A 21,591-nucleotide genomic window follows, 5' to 3' on the forward strand; every position below is an offset into this window, starting at 1 on the left:
TAACAGCCAATCATATGCAACTGCTCTAACAACCAAGCTGCTGCATTGCCACGTCAGCTGAAGTAGTTACAAGGGTGATTATCATGTGTGAGAAGGTGTATGTATGTTGTGGTGAGCCTGCAGTGCACATGCAGCTTAACTGACCACTATCAGACTGCAATATGCTATATTAACCAACACCCCCCCCCTCAAGCTAGGGGTTGCAGAAGAAAGACCTAGCTTGGAGAGCAAGTCTGAAAACTGTGGAGAGGGCAAAGCTTTAGTGAACACATCAGCAAGTTGAGAGTGAGTAGGCAAATAAGTTAGTTGGATAAGGCCTTCTAAAACCTTGTCCCTGGTGAAGTGACAGTCAATTTCAATGTGTTTTGTACGCTCATGGAAAACTGGATTCTTGCCAATGTAGATGGCTGACTGGTTGTCACAGTGCAGTGTGACTGGTTTGAGATCAGTGATGCCAAGTTATTCAAGAAGCCTAACTAGCCAAGTGATCTCAGAGGCTGCTGCAGCCATTGCTCTGTATTCAGCTTCAGAAGAACTCTTAGAAACAGTAGATTGCTTCTTAGATTTCCAAGAAATAGGAGAGTTACCAAACAGCAAAACATAACCTGTGATGGATTTTCTGGTGTTAGGGCAAGCTGCCCAATCACTATCAGAAAAAGCCTGCAAAGTGAGAGAATCTGCAGCATGAAGAACAATCCCTTGTCCTGCAGTGTGTGCCACATATCGAAGAACATGATGCAAAGCAGTAACATGAGGAACTCTAGGCATGTGCATAAACTGACTTAATAGCTGAACTGCAAAGCATAAGTCTGGTCTGGTGTGAGTAAGAAATTTAAGCTTCCCAACCAGTGTTCTATAATGTTCAGGTGCATCATAAAGAGCTCCTTCTTCTGCATACAACTTGGTGTTGATAGAAAGAGAAGTAGCAGCTGATTTGTGTAAGTCAAAACCACAATCAGATAACAAAGACTTAGTAAATTTCTTCTGTGTGAGGACCACTCCATCAGGTAAATAGCCAACTTCTATACCAAGAAAGAAGTGCATAATGCCTAGATCCTTGATGTTAAACACTGCATCCAAGTGAGCTTTAAGTGTGATGATAGTAGGAAGATGATTGCCTGTCAGCAAGATATCATCAACATAGATAGCAGCTATGGTTATGTGATCATCATGCTTCTTAATGAACAAAGAGTAATCTTTCTTAGACTTAATGAACCCTTGATACTGCAATTCTCCATGTAGCTTTGCAAACCATTGTCTAGATGCCTGTTTGAGGCCATACAATGACTTCTTTAATCTGCAGACCTTGTTATCTGGATTAGGAATACCCTCAGGCATTCTCATGTAAACTTCTTCATGGAGATCACCATGAAGAAAGGCATTATTCACATCTAGTTGGTATATGTCCCATCTCATGCTGGCTGCAAGTGCAATGATACACCTCACAGTGCCCATCTTGACTACAGGAGAGAATGTCTCCTCATAGTCAATGCCATATTTCTGTGTGAAGCCCTTTGCAACTAATATGGCTTTACACCTTTCAAGTGAGCCATCAGATTTGAGCTTGACTTTGAATACCCATTTGCAACCAATGGGTTTCTTGCCAAGAGGTAAAGCAACAACCTCTCATGTGTCATTCTGCAACAAAACTGTAATCTCTTTCTCCATTGCTTGCACCCATTTAGGTTTCTGTGCAGCTTCTGTATAAGAACTAGGCTCAGTGATATTGTCAAGCAACACCACCATTTCATGGTGATTAGGGGGCAAACTCTTGTAAGAAACCATGTTGCACCAGTGTGTGGTAGTAAAACAATGATAATCTGTCAAATAAGAAGGAGGTTTGTGTGTCCTGCCAGAAGTTCTATTAGATGGTGGTGGTGGGGGAATAATGAGAGGAGATTGAAGAACAGGTGGAGTGGAAGAAGCAGAGGGAGAAATGAGAGAAGAAGTAGAGTCAGGAGTGGAAAGAGGTGAAGAATTAGAGAAAGATAGAGGAGTAGAAGGGGTAGTAGATGGTTCTGAAGATGTGGCAGAAGTATGAGAGTGTGTGGGAGTAGTTTGTGGGAGAATAGGAAAAGGTAGGACAGTGTTTGGATCAGGGAGGAGAGGTGTATGGACAGGTAAGAAAAGATAAGGTGGGAACTCAGAAAGAGAAGAAGAAGTGGTAGCATTGTCATGGTCAGAATGATGAAAAGGAAAATGTGTTTCATGGAAAACAACATCTCTGGACACAAAGATTTTGCCTGTGGTTTTGTCTAACACTTTATATCCCTTCTGAGTTGGAGAGTAGCCAATGAAAACACAAGGTGTGGCCCTGGGATCAAACTTAGTTCTGTGTGCTTTGGTGGTGGACACATACACCAAACACCCAAAAGCTTTTAACTTTTTAAGTGATCATAAAGAGGCTTATGACCATGGAGCTTTTCATAAGGTGTGAGGTTATCAATGCTCTTCAATGGCATCCTGTTTATGAGATATGTAGCACAAAGAACACATTCTCCCCAGTATCTCATTGGTAGTTTAGATTAGAAGTGTAAAGCTCGAGCTGTTTCAAGTAAATGCCTATGTTTTCTCTCCACCACACCATTTTGTTGGGGAGTCCCACTACAACTGGTTTGCTGGACAATCCCTCTTTGCATTAACACTTGTTTCATGTTACCTTCTGTCAATTCCAGAGCATTATCTGATCTGATGCACATAACTTTAGAATTGAATTGAGTCTCCACCATGTTCAGAAAAGAAATAATAACAGGAATTGCATCTGTTTTAGACTTTAAAAGATGAGTCCAGGTTGTTCTTGTAAAATCATCCACTGTGGTAAGAAACATAGTACATCCAGTATGAGTTTTATGCTTATATGGCCCCCAAGTATCTAAATGTATCAACTGGAACATCTTTGTACTCTTTATACTACTAACTGGAAATGAACTTCTAGGTTGTTTAGCTACAGGACATATTTGACAAATACTGTCATGTGTCAGTGGAATGTCTAAACTATCAATCACTAGCTTCATCTTATTGTAAGGAATGTGTCCTAGCCTCAAATGCCAAATCTGTACAGCAGTCTTGTTGTCATGGGAAGCTTTGAAACAGGTAGCAGAAGCAGATGTAGCATCTGTTTGTAACTTGTCATCATCAATGTTGTACAACCCTGACTTCACACTACCAAGAACCTGTGGCCCTTTCATTGAATGGCCCTGAACATAGCATTTATCAGCAGTGAATGAAATTGTACAGCTCTGGTCATTGCACAATTTATTGATGGATAGCAGGTTGTAATGAAAATCAGGCACATGTAATACATCTTTCAGCTGTATATGATCATTTATAGTAACTGTTCCCTTATGATGAACTGCAACTTTTCTTCCATCAGGTATGGTTATAAAGTCATTGTCACTAATAACAGCCTCATAAGAATCAAACATGTTCAAATTGGCACACATATGATCTGATGCACCACTATCTAGCAACCAACTGGATTTTGAACATGTAAGAAAACAGAAAGTGTTACCTGCCATAAAAGCATGAGCTGGAGATTCTCCTTCCTCATGTTGAGTCTCTGGTGTGCAAGATTTATCATTCTGTTGTTTACTCAGGAGATTCAATAACTGTGTGCATTGCTCTGCAGTGAGAAAACCTGGTTGAGACTGTGACTGCACTGGACAATCTCTTTCTGTAGGATAGAATGATTGTTTTTGTTGATACTCTGTCATATCTTCATCAGTATATCCCTCATCTGTATAAGCAGCTGCTGCAGCTCTTTTATCAGACTTAAAACCAGTAAAACCAGGTGGAAATCCATGCAACTTAAAGCATCTCTCAGTACTATGTCCACTGACTTTACAGTGATCACAGAAGTAGATAGAAGGTTTTTTGTAAACAGCTGACTTGTTTGCACCAGTGTAATTGTTTCTTGTGTTATGATAGGGTTGCTGAGGTTTGTAAGAATTTCCTCTATTATAGTTGTCACTGAACCTTCTTCTGTCAGCTCCAAAAGCATGGCTCTCATGCTGTTGTGAATGTGAACCAATCTCTCTTTGCCTCTCCTCTTGTGCTAGCATTCTGTATGCATGTGAAATTGTAGGCAATGGTTGCATCATTAGAAGACTACCTCTAGTTACAGCCAAGTGTTCTCCCAACTTCATAAGAAATTGCATAAGTCTTTGCTCCTGTTGCATCTTGAAAATTCTTTGTGTCACATTACATATGCAAAGATTGCAAGTACATGTTGGCAAGGGATTTGCTGCACTAATCTTATCCCATATAGACTTTATTTCTGTAAAGAACTCTGCCACATTATGACTTCCCTGTGAGATTTCTGCTGCTTGTTGTTCTAAGGAGAAGAGTTGTGGTCCAGATACAAAACCAAATCTATCCTCTAAATCTAACCAGATTTCTCTAGCAGTATGGAAGTATAGAACACTCTTAGATATAGAACCATCAAGATTGAACAATAACCAAGATATCATCATATCATTGCACCTCATCCATGCCTGGTAAGTGTCATGTGTAGGATCTGGTTTTGTTATTGTGCCATCAACAAACCCTAGCTTGTTCTTAGATGACATAGAGATCATCATACTTCTCCTCCAATCACCATAACCTTCACCTTTGAACTTAATTGAAACTAACTGACTAGCTGTGTTATCAGTTGAATGAAGATAAAAAGGACTAGCAGGATCTTGATTTGGAGCCAAAAATGGTGTAGTCATTTTGTTATAGGGGAAAATGAATTCCAGATAGAAATTCTAGGTATATGTAGCAAATATCAGGAAGAATGATATCAAATAATCGATCAACAAATTGAGTTGCAGTAGAAACAATTTAGCAAGAATCAGCAAGAATCAATAACAGGAATTCCTAATCAATCAGCAATTAGGAGAAATACTAGAAATTGAGATGAGGATGAACAGACCTCAAAGAACACAGAACTCAGAAACTTGATTGAATCATACCAGCAACAAGATGATAGAAAAACGAAGCAGAATCTTGACCTTTTGCTCTGATACCATGTTGAATTTAAGAGAATTTCATGAAGAAAGCTTAGAAGGAACACACCAACAATGGACCTTAGCAACTATAAACTGAGTTGCTGAGGGGAGAGAATTCTTGTATTAAGAAGTTGCTTATTACACAAGCAATTAGGATAAAACGTAATAAAATGAAAATAATACAAGAGATAAGCTTATATAGGAAAGATATGCCTTGCTGTCCTAACCAATCAGAAAGCAGCAGCATTACTAACAGCCAATCATATGCAACTGCTCTAACAACCAAGCTGCTGCATTGCCACGTCAGCTGAAGTAGTTACAAGGGTGATTATCATGTGTGAGAAGGTGTATGTATGTTGTGGTGAGCCTGCAGTGCACATGCAGCTTAACTGACAACTATCAGACTGCAATATGCTATATTAACCAACAGTAACACTTTCGTGTTTCAGGGATGTTACATTGCAGAGTCTTGTGAATATCGACATTTAAATGGATAGATCAACGATATGATATTTTTGTTTTTTTTTGTATTTCAAATTTTGTGAGGATTATTGATTAAAAGATGTGGATGTTGGGTTGTTTTGGGGATTGAAAATGATTTCATGTGAAGTGTGATTTATGATTCTGTATCAATTTATTTGGTGCAGCTGAGCAATTGATGCAGCCTGCAAGTGAATTGTATGTTGTGTTGTGCAATGTTGAACTACTTGAATCGGTACCCATGAGATGGGAACCACAAAGTTTTATGTATATGCTTCTCTAGTTCACTTTAGTATATATTGTACTCGACTACTTGTACTTGTTAGTTGTTACTTTATACTACTCAACCCTGGACTTCTGTTTACATCCAACGAATGTGTTGTATGTACCTTACTCAGAATGTGATGCAAGAAAAGTATAATGTTATGTTAAAGAGAGTAAACTTGCAAAATTCGAAACGTGAAGGTGATGGTAGTGATTAGTGAGACACGAAAAACAGTGAACAAGAAATCATGTTTTAAAGAAGATGTTAAAAGAACTGTTAAAAGAAAAGAAGTTTGCAAAGTAAAATACATTAAAGACACCTTATGTTCACCTGGAATTATCTGAACTTATTAGACTTGATTGAATCTGATTGGATTATATTGAACCTAATTAGAACTGATTTATCAGACTATTTTTTTGTTTTGTAGTAGGTTAAAAGAGGATCTTAATGAACCAACACCTATCACGCTATCACAACTTAGTGACTTAGTCAGCGTAATTACACAGATCTATACTTGAAACACTCCCAAACCTCTAATTAAACTTGAGAATATACTTTATTAAAAGTTTTTAGATCTAATTAAAACATACGATATCTTGAATGTAAAAAAAACGTATTCTAATGGATTAGTGATGAATATTTAATTTGTTTTTAATTGAGCTAAATTAAGTTATTGGGTAGGCAAATTGACCAATGGGTTCAAAAGTAGTTTGATGAGATCATTGAGAGAAGACGAATGCTGTCAATTCCAATCAAACTATCACTCTATCAGAGGCACAGAATGCCCACAGTTAATGTCATGTGAGTTTAGGATTAGATTTTCAGACTTCCTTATCAATCTCTATGGTGGGCCTCCAGTTGGGCCTCACAAAGCAATCAAAGTAGTCCAGCCCAATAATTCTGCGTTGCCTTTTTTCCATACCATACCAAACAGATTTTCCTTGACGAATTGGGAACCAAACGAAACACTAGCAGATTAATGGTATTCCTTCTAAATTTTATTAGGAGTAACAATTACTACTTTCAACTGTATTTATTTTAAGAGTCACAATTTAATTTTAGGGTAATTTTTACACCCACTCCTCCACTATTTTATTATTTTTAATCTCTCATTACCTCCACTTAAATTATAAATAATTTTATTTTTGATTTATTATTTTTAATCTCTTATTACCCCAACTTGAATTATAAATAATTTTATTTTTTATAACTTTTGAATATGAATATAAGGGAATATTCTAATCGGAATAGTAGGTAATAATTTTGAAATCAATAAAGTTAAGTAAAATTACTTTGTAACTAATTTAATTTTTTATTAAATTTTAGCAAAATCAATGTCGGCTAGTTAATCTACAATTTTGAGTAGCTATAAGTTTAATTTTTGTTATTTAATTAACCTTTTGGTTGTACTTTAATAGATTTTTTTTTTTATAAAAAAAATTGATTAGCGCTTTCCGATCTAGTTCGTGAGAACACTTATTTTTATCTTTATTATTATATCAAATTCAATTATGCTTCTTTAATACTTATATCGGTCAACAAGTGACTCCTACAAAAATACAGAGGGAGTAACACATTACCTAAATCAAATGTTCAATGCCATAATTTTAAAAAGAGTGGTTAGGCATGGCCCAAGCTTATATGATATTGTGTTATATTATTATTGTCACATTTTTTACTTACTTTGACGTGTCTTGTCATATTTTGCCTTTTTGGACTTTTCTAACAAGAATCTGGTCCATGCGTTAGCTCACATTGGCCACACAACTTTACATGTCATGTCTCGATCTGACTTGACCTAATGGCGTCTTTACCATCTCTTAAGTTAGTGTGCCTCATGGCGTCATAGGATGTTGCTGATAGCTTTGATAGATCCTAGATGCGAAGACCAAGTAGTACGAGGAAGTATTTTCGGATATCTGATATACACATATATCAGAGCAAAAGACAAATAGCTAAAAGACAAAATAGGAAAAAAAGAAATAGCATTCTTGTTAAAAAAAAAGTACCCTTCTGTAAAAAAAAAAAAAAAAAAAAAAAGAAGTCTCATTCAATTTCTTTTTTTTATCTTTTTCCTATTTTGTCTTTTGCTATGATATGCATTTGTAAGCCAATATCATATATGAAAAAATACTTCCTCCAAGTAGTACAAATATAAGAATAATGTATACTCCTTCCGTCCCTTAATATTCGACATGTTTTGACCGGACATGTTTGCCAATACACAACTTTGACCATCCGTTTCTTTAACTAAATATTATAAAAACTTATAAAAATATTAATATTTGAAAATATATATTAAGATGAAGCCAACAATATATTATATACTAACATTTTTTTTCATATACTATAAATGAAATATGGTCAAAGTGAATTTTGTGAATAGTGCAAAAAGTCAAAATAGGCCGAGTATTAAGGGACGGAGAGAGTACATATTTCGAAAATACATACATATTATGAAAACAAAAGTAGTACTCCGTACTCCATAATCCGTATTCTGAAAATATTTATCAAGAATTTATTTACCTTTAGAAAAATTCTTAGAGATGGATCGGAGGAGAAATTGCTAAATCAATCTATTTGATTGGCGAAATATGTTGGCCAGACAAGGAGATTCACTAACGGGCCTCAAATCGGAGGTAGAAACTTGAAAACTAATCCGTTATCCGGGATGCCAAAAACATAATTGGATGCAGTGTTGACGAAAACCGGCTAAAAAAAATAAAGAGGCGAATTTCATCAATGCTGCACTCAATGATGTTTTCACAACCAGGTGATCGAATGAATGTCTCGTTAGGTTGTTGAGCCAATAATGAGGCATATACTTATATGCAGTGGCGGCACCAGTAAGGATTCAGTGGGTTCAACTGAACCCTTACTGGACCGGACAAACAACATAAATAACAACAAACGCGGCATTACAATGGAAATAACGTGAGTGCTTCAGTGGTTTTGCTTCAACTTGCTACACCAGCGACCTGAGTTCGATTCCCATCAGACTGCTCATTTATTCTTTTTCCCTTTCCTCCCTCTTTTAAACAGTTTCTTTTCATTTATTCTTTTCCCTTTCCTCCTCTTTTAAACAGTTTCTTTTCCCTTTCGTCTCTCTTTTATAGATTTCATTCAATTATAATAAAAAAAACTACAACAGATGTCAGTCCACCGGGCGGTAATTTTTGTACTTCTCTCAAAGATATATTTTATTTCTTGTCGAGAACGATGCACGTAATACTGTAATAGTAATACAACATTTTCAAAACATGGAAAATTATCGATGTGTATTTTTTTTAGTTGTTATTATAATAGAAACTGTGTATTTGTACCACCGAATTCTTAGTTGTAACTAGTATTTGGCCCCAGATGATACCCCGGATTATAATGTGAATAACAATTAATTATATTTCTTAATGAAATTATGTTTGGATATTTTTACAAAATACTTTTTTTTTTTGTAATATTATTAACATTATTTTTGCAAAGAAAATATGTAAAAAGGTTATAGCTTAATTGGATAATGGTCTAGTGTTGATTGTTGAAATATGAGGTCACGCGTTTGAATCTTATGCAAACCACATCTCATAGTTTGAGGGAGAGAGCGCGCTACGCGCGTGGCATATAAACGTTTGTAACAAAAAAAAATTATGATGTTTGACTTTATTACGTAACTAAAAATTTCGAACCCTTAAGCAAAGAATCCCGACGCCGCCACTGCTTATATGAAGTTTAAGTCTTCTTTTATAGTACTGATGTACTAACAAGTTAATTTTCATTTGTCAAGTACATGCACTTTGCCTTTGTACTGCTAATATTGTCAATTCATCTTAGGGAGTACTCCCTTCTTCCCAAAATTATAGTTATGTTTGACTTAAAAACACGTATTTTAAGAAAAGTGGAATTAAGTGGGTGAGAAATTGAAATATAGTACATTGATGATGAAAAAGTAGAATATAATACATGTAAAAAAATAAAGTACATGGAGAAGAGAAAATAGTACTCCGTACATGTTAAAAGGAATAAAGTACATTTTCTTTTTGTTTTGTGGTCCCAAATGAGGGTAACATGGGAAATTTTTTGTGTTTAAATAAGGAAATAAAACTATAATTATGGGACGCCCGATTTGGAAAACAAGACTATAATTTTGGGACGGAGGGAGTATGATTTATGATAAAAACAACTTGATAGTTTTGCAAACAAATTACTCCATCCGTCCTAGATTAGTCGTTACATTTACCTTTGCATAAAGTTTTAGGTGATAAGTGCTTTTTTTTTTTTTTGGTTGAAAACGAGTCACTTCATTTAAATATAAACATCAAAAGGTTGTAACGGTTTGTTCATGACGCCCCACTCCTTTCGGAGGCAAAAATACAGCCACTTATGGCATAATTATGAAGCAAGCATGCTCCCAAAAAATAAGTTTCATTGTTACTAGAGATATCATTAGCTAAGATGGGTGGGGGGGAAATTTTAACTCCTTGATCCAACAGACTCAACCGGGCCTTGGCCTTCTTTGCCACGTAGTCCACCTCCAAGAGTTGCTCTCTTCTTTGGAACTTCACACATAGGCTCCCGTGGCTTCTTTGCAATGCCCTGCATTTTCCATACAAGTTAGTGAGGTTTGTAGTTGGTGCTTGGTCATCATTTAGCTCTTGTACTGCAGCTTTACAATCTGAGTAGATTGTTGTGTTTTGCCAGTTGTTGCTGACACTCCAGGAGACTGCAAGAAGGATTGCTTGTGCTTCTGCAGTCTTTGCTGAGTTTGTTGTGAAAGTACCAGCTACACCTGCTATGAATATGTGATTTGGGTCCCTGCATACAATAGCATAGGAAGCAAAGAGTGTGGTACTGCAAAAGGTGGCATCACATTTTATAAAAAACTGAGATTGGGGTTTGGGTTCTATATGCATTGGCTTGGGTTGATTAACTTGGGTGGTGTGGAACTGTTCAAACTCATTTGAGAGCCACATGGTTTGCTGACACCAGGGGGTGATGTTTTTATTTTCCTTTTAAAAATCCCACATGTTTCTCCTGATCCATATCCTCCACAAGCAAAAGGCAAACAGAGTTTGGGGGAGGGGTGTGTTAGGATTTGGATCAGTACTGTTGGTTTTTAAATTTTCAAGAACCCAGTATTCAAAATCAACATTGACATGGTTAATCATTGGTTTAAAAGCAACTTCACTCCAGAATTCCTGAGCTCTAGGACAATGTAGGAAAATATGTGCCATGTCTTCTTGGGCAGTGGGACAAAAGATGCAGTGGGGGTTAGGGATGATGTGCCTGCTGGCTAAATGGCAAGCTGTTGGGAGCCTTTTCCATAGGATGAGCCAGAGAAAGAATTGTATCGTGGGTGGGCATCTGGCTTTCCAGATATAACTCCATTTGTCATTTGGTAAAAGTTCAGGGAAGAGGTTCCTCCAAATGGTGTTATATGCAGTTTTTGAGTCAAACTTTAAGCCTAAGGTAAGGGAGCAGTAGGGGCCTGTGAGGGGGTCGAAAAAGCGCGAGGCAAATGCGTGACCTTGTCCCTCGTGGGTGTGACGATTCTTTTTATTCAATCAAGTGTAATTGGATTTCCTGTGAGTATACACCCAATTGACTAGTAATATAGGAGTCGCCATTCAGTTTTTAACGACAATGAGAAAAAATGACAAAACCCGGTTATCGTGACATAAAGGGAGTGCAATTATGTTTGACCACGACGGCCGTAGGTTCCCTTGTGATCCCTGGTGTGGGGATCTCTCAATATACACCCGCAAGGTAGAGATTGAGGGTTCGGGGGACTGTAACTACCGAGAGGAGTAATTCGCTCGTCGATAACTCCAGAGGCAGGATATCCTTACTAGCTCAGCATAAACAATTGAAGGGACATGCGTTAACTATTAAACTAATCTGTGTTGATTTTAGCAATATGCAACATATAATACTAATTCGATCGTGATTATCTGATTTAAATAGCATTAAGGGACCTAGCATGATAATCCGATTTCCCAAAAATATTATATTTCTTAGGCGTGATAGAACAATCAGATTAGGTTAGTTTAACAGTTCATAAAAAGGGCGAGGAAAGCAGTTAAATCATCAAAAAGGGACACATTACGACGCACCCTTGAGAGGTGCGTCACGGTTCTCAGAAAACTAACCACTTTGACTTTGCTATTTCTCCTTTTTATTTAACGAATCTCAATTATGGGACAGGATACGTTCTGTTCGATTTATGGATCGATTGCGACAGAATGCGTGGACAGTTTCGCAGCGAGAGGCTTAGGCTGAGGGTTGGAGTCAATACTCAGAATATATGTGTTGTTGTGTGTTTTTTCACGTCGGTTTTAGGGGTCTATTTATAGGAAAAAGTGGCGTAGAAAGATAGTTTTTAGGAATTTGAATACGAAACGGATTAGGAAAAGAATCCGTCCCAGGTATTTTCGGCGCCCAGCTCTGTGCGCTGGAATTTTCGGCGCCCAGGGCTGGGCGTTGAAAATAGGGTCTGGCAGAATTCTTTGGTCAGATTCGGATTCCTGAAATCCGTAGAGTTTGAGATTAATTCGAGTCTTTTAGCGCGTATCAATTTTATGACGGAATGCATCTGGGCCCGTTACGAACTCTAGGCTCGTTAGGATTTTAATTAATACGTAACTCTTATTTCCGAATCCTATTAGGAATAAGATTCTCGCGGCTTTCTATCTCATTTAGGATTTATGTTGGAATGCAACACCTAATTCTGACAGGTTTCTATCCTTTATGTTTTTCCACTTTTAGAAGCTACCTTTTACGGCAATTACTATTTTTAGCAGGTTTCCATAAATAGCAGGTTTCGGGTGAAATGAAATGGGGAATCGAGATTCGTTTATTTTATAGGAGATGCGTTGTCAAGTGGAGTTTTTATGCTTTCATCATCGAACCTTTCCCTTGCGGGAACGGGGACAAAAGTAGGTGTCTACAGTTAGCCCCCACTTTGACCGAGTCTTGGAGTAAGACGATGGTCAAAGTATTAGACGGAGTGCGTCACACAAGCCATGGTGTATGTGACATGTTTTGCGAGGGTCTCACGAGCCCCCGAGTGATAACATTTGACTTAAGGGTCATCACTTGAAGTGTCGACATATCCCTCACGTGCCATTGGGATTTGTCAACTGATAGTATAGAAACTTCCTCACTTTGTCATCGGAAGGATCTAAAGGTGCGTAGAAACTCCCTCACTTTGTCATTGGGAGTAGCTACAGATGTTTTCGAAATTAAAGCTGTAAAGTGTAATTGGGCCTGGCCAAGCCCAATCACGAGGTAAAATGTTTTTAAAGATTCTCATTTTCAGGGCTAGCTAAACGAGAAAACCCCCTTGTTTTTATAGGACGTAAAACGAAGGAAAATCCAACACATCGTTCTTTTTTGGAAAAACGAAAAACCAATCCTTTAATTTTTGGAAAAAGGGAAAACCAATCCTTTAATTTTTGGAAAAAGGGAAAACCAATCCTTTAATTTTGGGAAAAAGGGAAAACCGATAAAAGTTATCGCTGCAGCGACTAAGGACCTGCGTTGTTAGTGACGCAGACCCCGCCCGCTGAAGGTGGACGAGCCTGTCCGCTGAGGGTGGACCCCCCGTCCGATAGAAGTGGACGAATCTGTTTTGATGTTTTTGAAAATAAGGACCTACGCGGTTTGTGACGAAGACCCCGCCGGCTGAAGATGGCGAACCTGTCCGCTGAGGGTGGACGCCCCGTCCGATAGAAGTGGACGAATCTGTTTTGAAATTTTATTTTGTTTTTTTCTTTTTTTTTTTTTTTTTTTTTTGAAAATAAGGACCTACGAGCCTATTTTAAATTTGAAGACTTTATTTTTCGAAAACTGAGGACCTGCGCGGCTAGTGACGCAGACCCCGCCCGCTGAGGGTGGGCGAGCCCATTTTGAATTTCTTATTTTGCCTATGTAGAAGAGCTTTTGGTGATTACAACCTGTTGGTGGGTCGTAATATTTCCTGATTAGATGTGTCCTATAAGTGGGTCCACACTGTGTATATTTTTGTTTAACAATATATTTTTTGAGATATCCAAACATGATATGGTGCGTGGCGCAGTCTGGGAATGTGATTTTGATTGCGCGCTCCTTGTTGGAGTCCACTTTTTGCGAGCCCCCAAGCGTTGGGGCTCGTCGGTTGTTTTTCGCGTCTTGTAATCATGTTTGGGGTCACGCTCGTATGTGCGAGCGACCTCCTATAGTAGTGTGCTATTTTAGTGAAGCCGTGGAGTGCGACTTTCGGTGAAGAAATCGGCAATTTTCAAGCCGAATGAATATGGCAGGGCCCAACAGAAGTTAGGGCCTTTTTGAGCATGTGTTCATTTTCGGCGCCCAGGCCCGGGCGTTGAAATAATTCACGCCCAGGTGGGGCGTTGAAAGTGTTGTTTGGGCTGGTCTTTTGATGACAAAGTTGGCCTCTTGTTCATTCGTTTATTTCACTTGGAAGTTCTATGTATTCTCTTTTCTTTTGTTTTTTCTTTGTTTTTAGAACGTGATGATTTTCTTGAGAAGCCGTAGCCGATTGGTGGACTACGGTGCTTGTCGCTTTGGGACGATTATTTTAAGGAACTGTTGCTCTTAAGGTGTACAGTTATTGCAATAGTCGGGCGAGTCTATATGGCCCGAGGAACATACCTTGAGGTGTAAGACTTTGATCGCTCTTATATTTTTTGAACGTGTTCGTGAATGATGATATGTATGTTCGAACGAGCGTTCATAGAATGGCCGTTGTGTGTGGTCCATTAATCAGTTTTCTTGAATCATTTTTTTGAGCAATGACTGATTTTGAATAGTTTTCTTAGAAGCTTGATAGGGCACTACTACAAAAATAGGCAAAGAGATCTTCAATAAAAGACCCTTTAGTCGAGATGACGGGTCTCTTTCATATAAGAGATCTAATTTTAAAGTTAACAGGTCTCTAATGAAACTAAGGTCCCATCATTTTTCCGCTGAAAATAGAATGAGAGAAACCAGAGATCCGTTATTTGATTTAACGGGTCTCTTTTATGTCAAAGGGCCCACCATTCATTTTCGAAAAATAAAGAGAAATAAACTAAAGACCCGTTAAAAACAACAGGTCGCTTCCATTAAATGGGCCCATGTACATACAAATGCGGAAAAGGGAAAGACCCTTATTTGTGTTACCGGGTCTCTTTCCCAACTATTTTTCATTAAAAAAAACCTCTCTCTTCTCTCCATCTCTCTTCCTCTCCCAATTTCCCCACCGCCCCTCTCAATCAGAGAAACAAGAGAGTGAACTCGTCGATGTAGGCTCTTCAGTACTGGATAAACTCAAAGATCTGTACCTGAAGAAGTTATGGCATCAACCTTCTCGAGCTACAAAAGTTCATTGCTCTCATAAGTTCCAGGTTGGTAATTTTTTAGATTCAATCATTGATTTTTGTTATTCTTTTTGTTTATTTCGTGTGAACATTTTGTTGATTTTTCCGCATTTGTGTTGCTTTTTTCTTATATGTTCTGTATTTCGCGGAATTTAGGGTTTGTTTTACCACCTCCGCCGCCGCCCAACACCGCCCTACCCAGGTAATCCACCTCCTTTGTCGCCGCCATACCGATTTGTCCACTCTCGTTAATAATACTCAATCGACAATTAAGGTTGTAGAAGACTAATTCAGAGTCTACTCTCACCGCCTCTCACCGCCTCCAAGGAAGCTCAGGTATCCCGATCTCATCTCTTTAATATAATGTTTTAATTTTTTTTACATTTTTTTGTAGAAATGTTAATTAGGGTTCGAATTTGGTTATGTTTGTTTTGATTTGACATGATCTATGTGTTTAGATTGCTTAAATTGATGCTCTTAGGACAATTTTCACTATTTGTGAAATCCTTTGGATCTTTTTGGATCAAACTGGTAACTTTTGGCATATTTTACTGGAATTCGGTAAATTTCAGAATAATCAAGGTACTAAAGGTGTTCCTTTGTTTGTTACGATTTTCTCATTTTGAAGAAATTTGGAATGTAGACATTGAATTAGGATATTATGCTTTGGATATTTGTAGATGTTAATAGACTAAGGCATTGAAGGCTTCAGTTTTTGTAATTTTCTCAATTAGGTTTAAATGGACTTTTAGAAATCTTGAGTTATTTGGTTTTCTATGACAGTAGAACCCAGATATGCGCTAGTACTTCCTTATTGATGACATTAACATTCTTGACGTAGGATGTACTCAAGGGTAAATGCTGGATTGAAATTTTGAATTTTGGTTGTATTTTTGGGGTTGAGTTAGCCTGAAACTGTGATCTACAGTTAGGTAAAGGTGAATGTATGATGAAATTAAGCTCTTGAGTCTTGAGGATATTTAGGTTAATGTGATAATCAAGCTGGAACTCAAAATGTTTGGAAGAGTTTCACTTGGTCTTCAGCTTGTAGATGTGTTTTATAGTCATTCTCAGGCGTCGGAGAGCTAATTCTTTAACATATTTTAGCCCCTGTCCTTTTCTTCAGTCAGATTATCTCTTCATCGATAACAATGCTTTCTTGATTTTGGTGACAGGTTCAATCAGACATTGCACTCCTGTGCAAGTAGAGGTGCAGGTACACGACTAAAGAAACTTAGGGAAGCCATCAGTATATGAGGATGAGGAGTAATGATCTGTATTTATGGCTAGTCTACTTTCTAGAAGACGTCTGATGGTAAGAAGTATCCAGTATCTGTATTTTTAACATAGATCTGAAAGCCATTTGGTGTACCCCCCAAAACCAAGATAACAGATTTTTCAATTTGCTTACATTGGTGCTGAATTCCGCTGTGAGCTCAAGACTGGTTTTATTTGTTGGGTTGATATAACTTCTGCAGCCTGATATATCTGTAGCGTGACTAGCGTCTTTCTGTTGTTATAAATGGATGTGTATTTAGGAAATCTCGTAGAAAACTCGACTTATTATGGATAGTAATATTGTTCAAGTTTGTGTTTGAATACCTGGTTGAATGTATGTTCCTCCTATAGGATTACAAGTTTTGTCGTAACATCATAACTTTTGTCACTCTTGTTTTTGGATAATCTATTACTAAAAGCAGATGAAATGTTAGTTTAGCTATGGTTTATTGTCCACTTGATCTTTAATGGAATAAACAACAGAAAAAGGTGCAATTTTGCTAATTTGCTTCAATCAGACGCGGTTCTTGGTCATTCGGATAATTATTGCTGGTTTATATTGCTGATTGCTTGGTTTCAAACTCCAGACCTCCATTTATATGTTGACTAATCTTGTTGTTGGTTAACTGCCCGGAAGTTATTGTGAATATAATTATAGAAGGTGGGGAAGTTTTGTATCTATTTTCTGTATTTTTTTTAGCAATAGGTGCCAATGGTATTTCACTTATTTTGTTGATGTCCACCACTTATAGAGAATATAATAGAGCTGATCCATCTTGCACATTTAATTTGAAGATTTGCCTATGAACTTTCTAATAATTTCTTTTTATTTGGTATTCTTACAGTAATGAAGAACCCATTAAATATGTCCAAGTATCAAGAAAATTTCAAGTGAAGCTAGGTACTAACCTTTGGCTCTGATATTCTTTTTAGTTCTTGTGTACATTCCAACATTTGTCAAGCTTAATTTATATATTGCATTCAAATAGCTAGTTGAATATCATACATTGATTTACACAAATCTTGTATCTTTAGGTAGAGCATATTTCATAGGATGGTTATATAGAATAATGTTGTTAATGTTGCATATTGTCAGCATGAGTTTTATGATTTTTTATCGAACTCCCCAAAGTTGTGCGGTTGTTTCACTTTATTTTCTTTATAGTGGAGCTCCAAATACTGGTATTTTTATTGCACATATTGTTCTAGTTTTTCTAGGAGAACTCTGCATACTGTTTTGCAGTTCTCGGGATGAGCATTTCCCTGAAGTTCTCTTCTCCCCCTGTACTTGCGCCAATAAGTCTATTGGCCACTGAAAGTAAACTTGATTGTTTGGATATCTATTAGAGAATCATATGTTAAAGGTGCTCATTTTCTCTTTTAGATTCATTTATATGACAGGAGTTATGTGATCATTACTCTGAAGTTTGCTTGTATTCGAAGAAAAATTCAAGCTTGATTTTATGGCTCCCCATTTGTTCATTTTTCTGAAATAAAAAGTAGTTTGTTTGAATGAACTCTTACAGTATCTAGCTTGTAACATGCTCAAATCAGAAATCAGTATAACTACTAATCCCTTATTGTTTCTAGAAGCTCATTTTGCGACATATGATTTTGTGCGTCTCCAGCCTATTGGATTCTAATATTGCATGAATACCTGAATATGACCCCGGAGAAAACTATCGACTAAAAAATGAGTATAATATAGGAATACCTGACAGAATATCAGGTCAAATTAAGTCCATTTTTATTAGACCTTAGTTGTACTATACTAGTATTATATCAGTCCTACAGTTACAGCTGAAAAACTAGCCAAATCCTGTTTAGCATTTCAATTTTCTCTTGTAGTACTTCCGTGCACTTTCAGATAGTGCTTCTTATAAAATTTTCTTTGATTCCTAAGTTCAACCACGCTGAATCTTTTCTATACTGGAGACCATCATTTGATTCCCGGTTAAATCATCATCTAATCAAAGTCTTGATTGTAAACAACATAAAATTTCTAGTAAACATTGTTGGTGGACTTCCTGATTCTCTTTCATTTGCGCGCATTCCTGTGTGATTTTTTGTTTCTTTGAACTCTTCTAATTTGGCGAGTTGACAAACTGTTTGACTTCTTGGGTGTGGGTTTGTAGAAGTTTTACCAATATTCGGATGTGCTCCTACTTAGTCCTAGTACTATAGAAGCTTGATTCTTGTGCTGAAAGTGGGATTAATTTGTGTAGAAGATTAAGAATTTCCAATGTTTCAAAATATATTGACTCATTCTACATAATTTGGATTAGACAGTGACAAATCTACCTAGTTTCTACCCCACCAACGAGTCAAATACCATGACTTTGACTTGCCTAAGCATCGCAAATTTTCATTTTGCAACCACAGTCCACAACCAGAGCTTATGGTCTTTGTAGCTTTACTTTGCTTCAGAATACTAGTATGTGTGTATGGCAACTGTGTCAGTCGTGTGTGGCTCGGTTTTTCTTAATCATCATTATGACCTTCATTTGTTGATATTAGTGGCTTAGTATACGGACAGAGTGAGTATTTTTTAGGAAAATAATAATCCACAGTCAATGAGTCATATCGCTTTCTGCATGTTTCTTGATTCTCTAGCTATTTTCATCCTCCAAAGTCCAAACATGCCTTTATTGCATTTTATACAAGAAAAACAATTTATGTCTTTTCTCTTATTACCTCTTATGACATTGTCTGCTGCTTTTAACTCAGGTGCATAGAGATGGATATAGAAGCTCTTCTTTAAATACAACCCAACTGCAAAACCTAATAGTGCCGGATGACCCTGATTACTTCCTTGACTGCTGCAAATGGTCCGATGTCTACTGCAATAACTCCACAGGTCGAATTCACAGGCTTGATTTTGATGAATTTATGTCTGGTTGTGAAGACAGTGATAGGTTTTTGATGCAGCGGTTCCATTTATGCCCTTCACTGCTTGTCCTGGAGGACTTGCTCTACCTACTTACCTAGACCTCAGTGAGATATCCGTCGATCACTCCTCAGCTTGGCGTATCCCTGTCTTCCTAGGGTCCTTCTCCCACTTAAGGTACCTGTATAACGAGCCAGTTAATAATTCATTAGTGAGGTATTATTCATATGCTTGTTATTAATTAAGGAATATTAGATTTGGCTTAAAGAAACTTTTACTGCTTATGTAAAATAAGAGTAGTGAATCATGTCGTAGTTTAAATGTCATCTACTAATCACTTGGGCACTTAACGACCAAGACAATAATAAATCTTTTTGGTATGTTCAGTGAAAAGGATAGGTGTAAGAGGGAGGGAGGGAGAGGTGTTAAGAAATGAGAGTAGAGAGGTAAGAGAAAGAACAACTGTGTGGCAATAAAACATGGTCCTTTTCATCATTCATGTTGTCGTAAATCGGTAAATGAGTTGATTTTCTTAAATTTTCCTTTGTTTAACTACTAAATATGCTACTTATTACAGTTTTCTGAAGAAACTTCGTCGGGAAATGTGGATGAGGTTAGAGACATGTGGGTCGCGTATTTGCTCAAGCAAGAAGCGGATGAAGAAAACCAAGTTGATGGTATGAAAATAACTCCATGAGTTTTGGTTCCAAATGTTGGTAAATTGACATGAATGATTATATTTTGAATTGATTTTTGTTTTACGTTTTTGGAAATTGCGATGTAAAGCTTTAACGTTTATGCAAATTACAATTTATGTAAAGTTTGTGTTTTGAGCAGTACTTGTGGGAAATATATTTTTTTGGTAATGTATGGATTATGGAATTGTTCTCGAATTATTACAAATTATGTATTATAGCAGGTGTAATATGTATGTTAATTCTGAATTGGCGCAGTTGACCTGAATTCTGCTATTATCGATTTTTTTTTTAAATAAAAGGGTTGCAAAGAGACCCGTCAGGTGTAATAAAGGCTCTCTAGTTATAATAATAAAAAATTCAAAGAGACCTCATATCTAAGATACTAGCTCTTAGTTTGTTAAAAAAAAAAAAAAAATAACAAAGAGACCCCCTATCTATATATGAGGTCTTAACTGCTTTAATAATAAAAAAAAAAATATTCAAAGAGACCTCCTATCCTACTTATGGGGTCTGAACAATTTAAAAAACAAATCTCCCATCTCTAATAAGGGGTCTCTTTCCCTTCTAAATTATTTTCACCAGCTTTTACATAAGAGACCTTCTTTCTTACGTGGGAGGTCTCTAGATTTAACAAACAGACCCCCTCTCGATGAGGGGGTCTCTTTATCAAAGAGACCTGTGAGATAGAGACCCCCTTGAAAGGAGATCTCTTAAGCCATTTTGGAAGGGTCTCTTTGCCCTTTTTTGTAGTAGTGGGGGTCAGGTCCATTCATGAGGTGGGCTCAAACATCATGCCCTTTCGATTGTTCAAACATTTGCTTCGAGATTTTTTATTTTGTTATGGTTGTTTCGTAGCTTGGAGCCCCCAAGTATGCATGTTGGGATGCTTTCTTTGGCGTACGATTTTGTAGGTTCTTTCGAGAAAGATGCCTTGGGGTTTCGCTCGTGTAGGTGCGAGCTATCCCTTCCGTGGTAGGTAATGTTTTGCTACCTTTAATCCTTAATGTAGAAGTCGTGTGGCTTGCATTTGGGCGATAAGTAGTCTTTGCCTCTTAGTCTTGGTCGTGCTTGCATTAGTGCAATGTGCCTTACCTTTTTTTAGACTTGTACTGTGGGATTATGGTGCAACGCAGGCTTGTGTGGTCTAACGGCGTGTCTTAGAACATTCCTCAAGTGTTGGGATATCATTATTTGGAGTACTTCATCGTGCTGAATCGTTCAGGTGCTCGAACAAGTGTAGCACCTTCTGCGTGGGTTTGCACGGCTTATTACTTCGTTCGATGCGAGGATTCATAGGTGTTTCTTTCTTATTTTTATATCTGGGCAAAACTTGGCTAGCAGAAAGATTCAGCGCCCAGGCTGGGGCGTTGAAGATATCGGCGCCCAGCTCTGGGCGTTGTAATTGATTTCTGGGCAGAATTTTGACGGTTTTTTCTTTCTTGCTTTTTTCCTTTCGCTTTTGCTTTGGAACGAGGTAGACCGTGTAACGGGCGCTTATAGGGCGAGCGTTAGGTGCAGTAGTTTAATCGGAGTTTTGGTGACTCGCGATTTTCAGTTACCCTTGTTAGTGGGGTGATTTTATATATTCTAAGTAGTGCTTAGAATTTGGGAGGGGTTGTAGCCATTCAAAGGTTCGTTTTAC

The 21,591-nt window shown here is 37.4% G+C and overlaps 2 protein-coding genes across 3 annotated transcripts; one reads left to right on the forward strand and one right to left on the reverse strand.

The window, feature by feature from the left end:
- Positions 1–25: 25 nt before the first annotated feature.
- LOC130463201 (uncharacterized mitochondrial protein AtMg00810-like) lies at positions 26–1,455 on the reverse strand. Its single transcript, XM_056832258.1, has 3 exons — positions 478–1,455; positions 216–411; positions 26–117 (listed from the first exon to the last, which is right to left on the reverse strand). Exons 1-3 carry the CDS (start codon positions 1,453–1,455, stop codon positions 26–28), a joined length of 1,266 nt encoding a protein of 421 aa, XP_056688236.1.
- A 13,204-nt stretch (positions 1,456–14,659) lies between these two features.
- Positions 14,660–20,084, forward strand: LOC110780366 (uncharacterized). 2 transcript variants are annotated; one of them, XR_008924647.1, is made up of 7 exons: positions 14,668–15,113; positions 15,243–15,288; positions 15,361–15,422; positions 16,262–16,401; positions 17,210–17,265; positions 19,092–19,428; positions 19,829–20,084. XR_008924647.1 is itself a non-coding variant. In XM_056833750.1 (6 exons), the coding sequence occupies exons 1-4, from the start codon at positions 14,844–14,846 to the stop codon at positions 16,292–16,294; spliced, it is 411 nt and encodes a 136-aa protein (XP_056689728.1). In that variant the 5' UTR covers positions 14,660–14,843; the 3' UTR covers positions 16,295–16,401; positions 17,210–17,265; positions 19,092–19,578. The 2 variants fall into 2 exon arrangements, 1 of the variants encoding a protein (XP_056689728.1); XM_056833750.1 differs by lacking the exon at positions 19,829–20,084 and having other exon boundaries at positions 14,660–15,113; positions 19,092–19,578.
- Positions 20,085–21,591: the final 1,507 nt, after the last annotated feature.

This window comes from Spinacia oleracea, chromosome 6, assembly GCF_020520425.1.
Source record: "Spinacia oleracea cultivar Varoflay chromosome 6, BTI_SOV_V1, whole genome shotgun sequence".
Taxonomy (NCBI): domain Eukaryota; kingdom Viridiplantae; phylum Streptophyta; class Magnoliopsida; order Caryophyllales; family Amaranthaceae; genus Spinacia; species Spinacia oleracea.

What these genes read in the sequence shown, in the direction of transcription:
- LOC130463201 (XM_056832258.1), bottom strand. Translation starts at nt 1,455, where the DNA reads ATGGGCACTGTGAGGTGTATCATTGCACTTGCAGCCAGCATGAGATGG. An exon ending in CCTCTGAGATCACTTGGCTA is followed by an intron (nt 412 to 477) that starts GTTAGGCTTCTT and finishes TGTGACAACCAG; the next exon opens with TCAGCCATCTACATTGGCAA. An exon ending in AGACTTGCTCTCCAAGCTAG is followed by an intron (nt 118 to 215) that starts GTCTTTCTTCTG and finishes TGTGCACTGCAG; the next exon opens with GCTCACCACAACATACATAC.
- LOC110780366 (XM_056833750.1), top strand. Translation starts at nt 14,844, where the DNA reads ATGTACATACAAATGCGGAAAAGGGAAAGACCCTTATTTGTGTTACCG. An exon ending in ATTGCTCTCATAAGTTCCAG is followed by an intron (nt 15,114 to 15,242) that starts GTTGGTAATTTT and finishes CGCGGAATTTAG; the next exon opens with GGTTTGTTTTACCACCTCCG. An exon ending in CCGCCTCCAAGGAAGCTCAG is followed by an intron (nt 15,423 to 16,261) that starts GTATCCCGATCT and finishes TTTTGGTGACAG; the next exon opens with GTTCAATCAGACATTGCACT.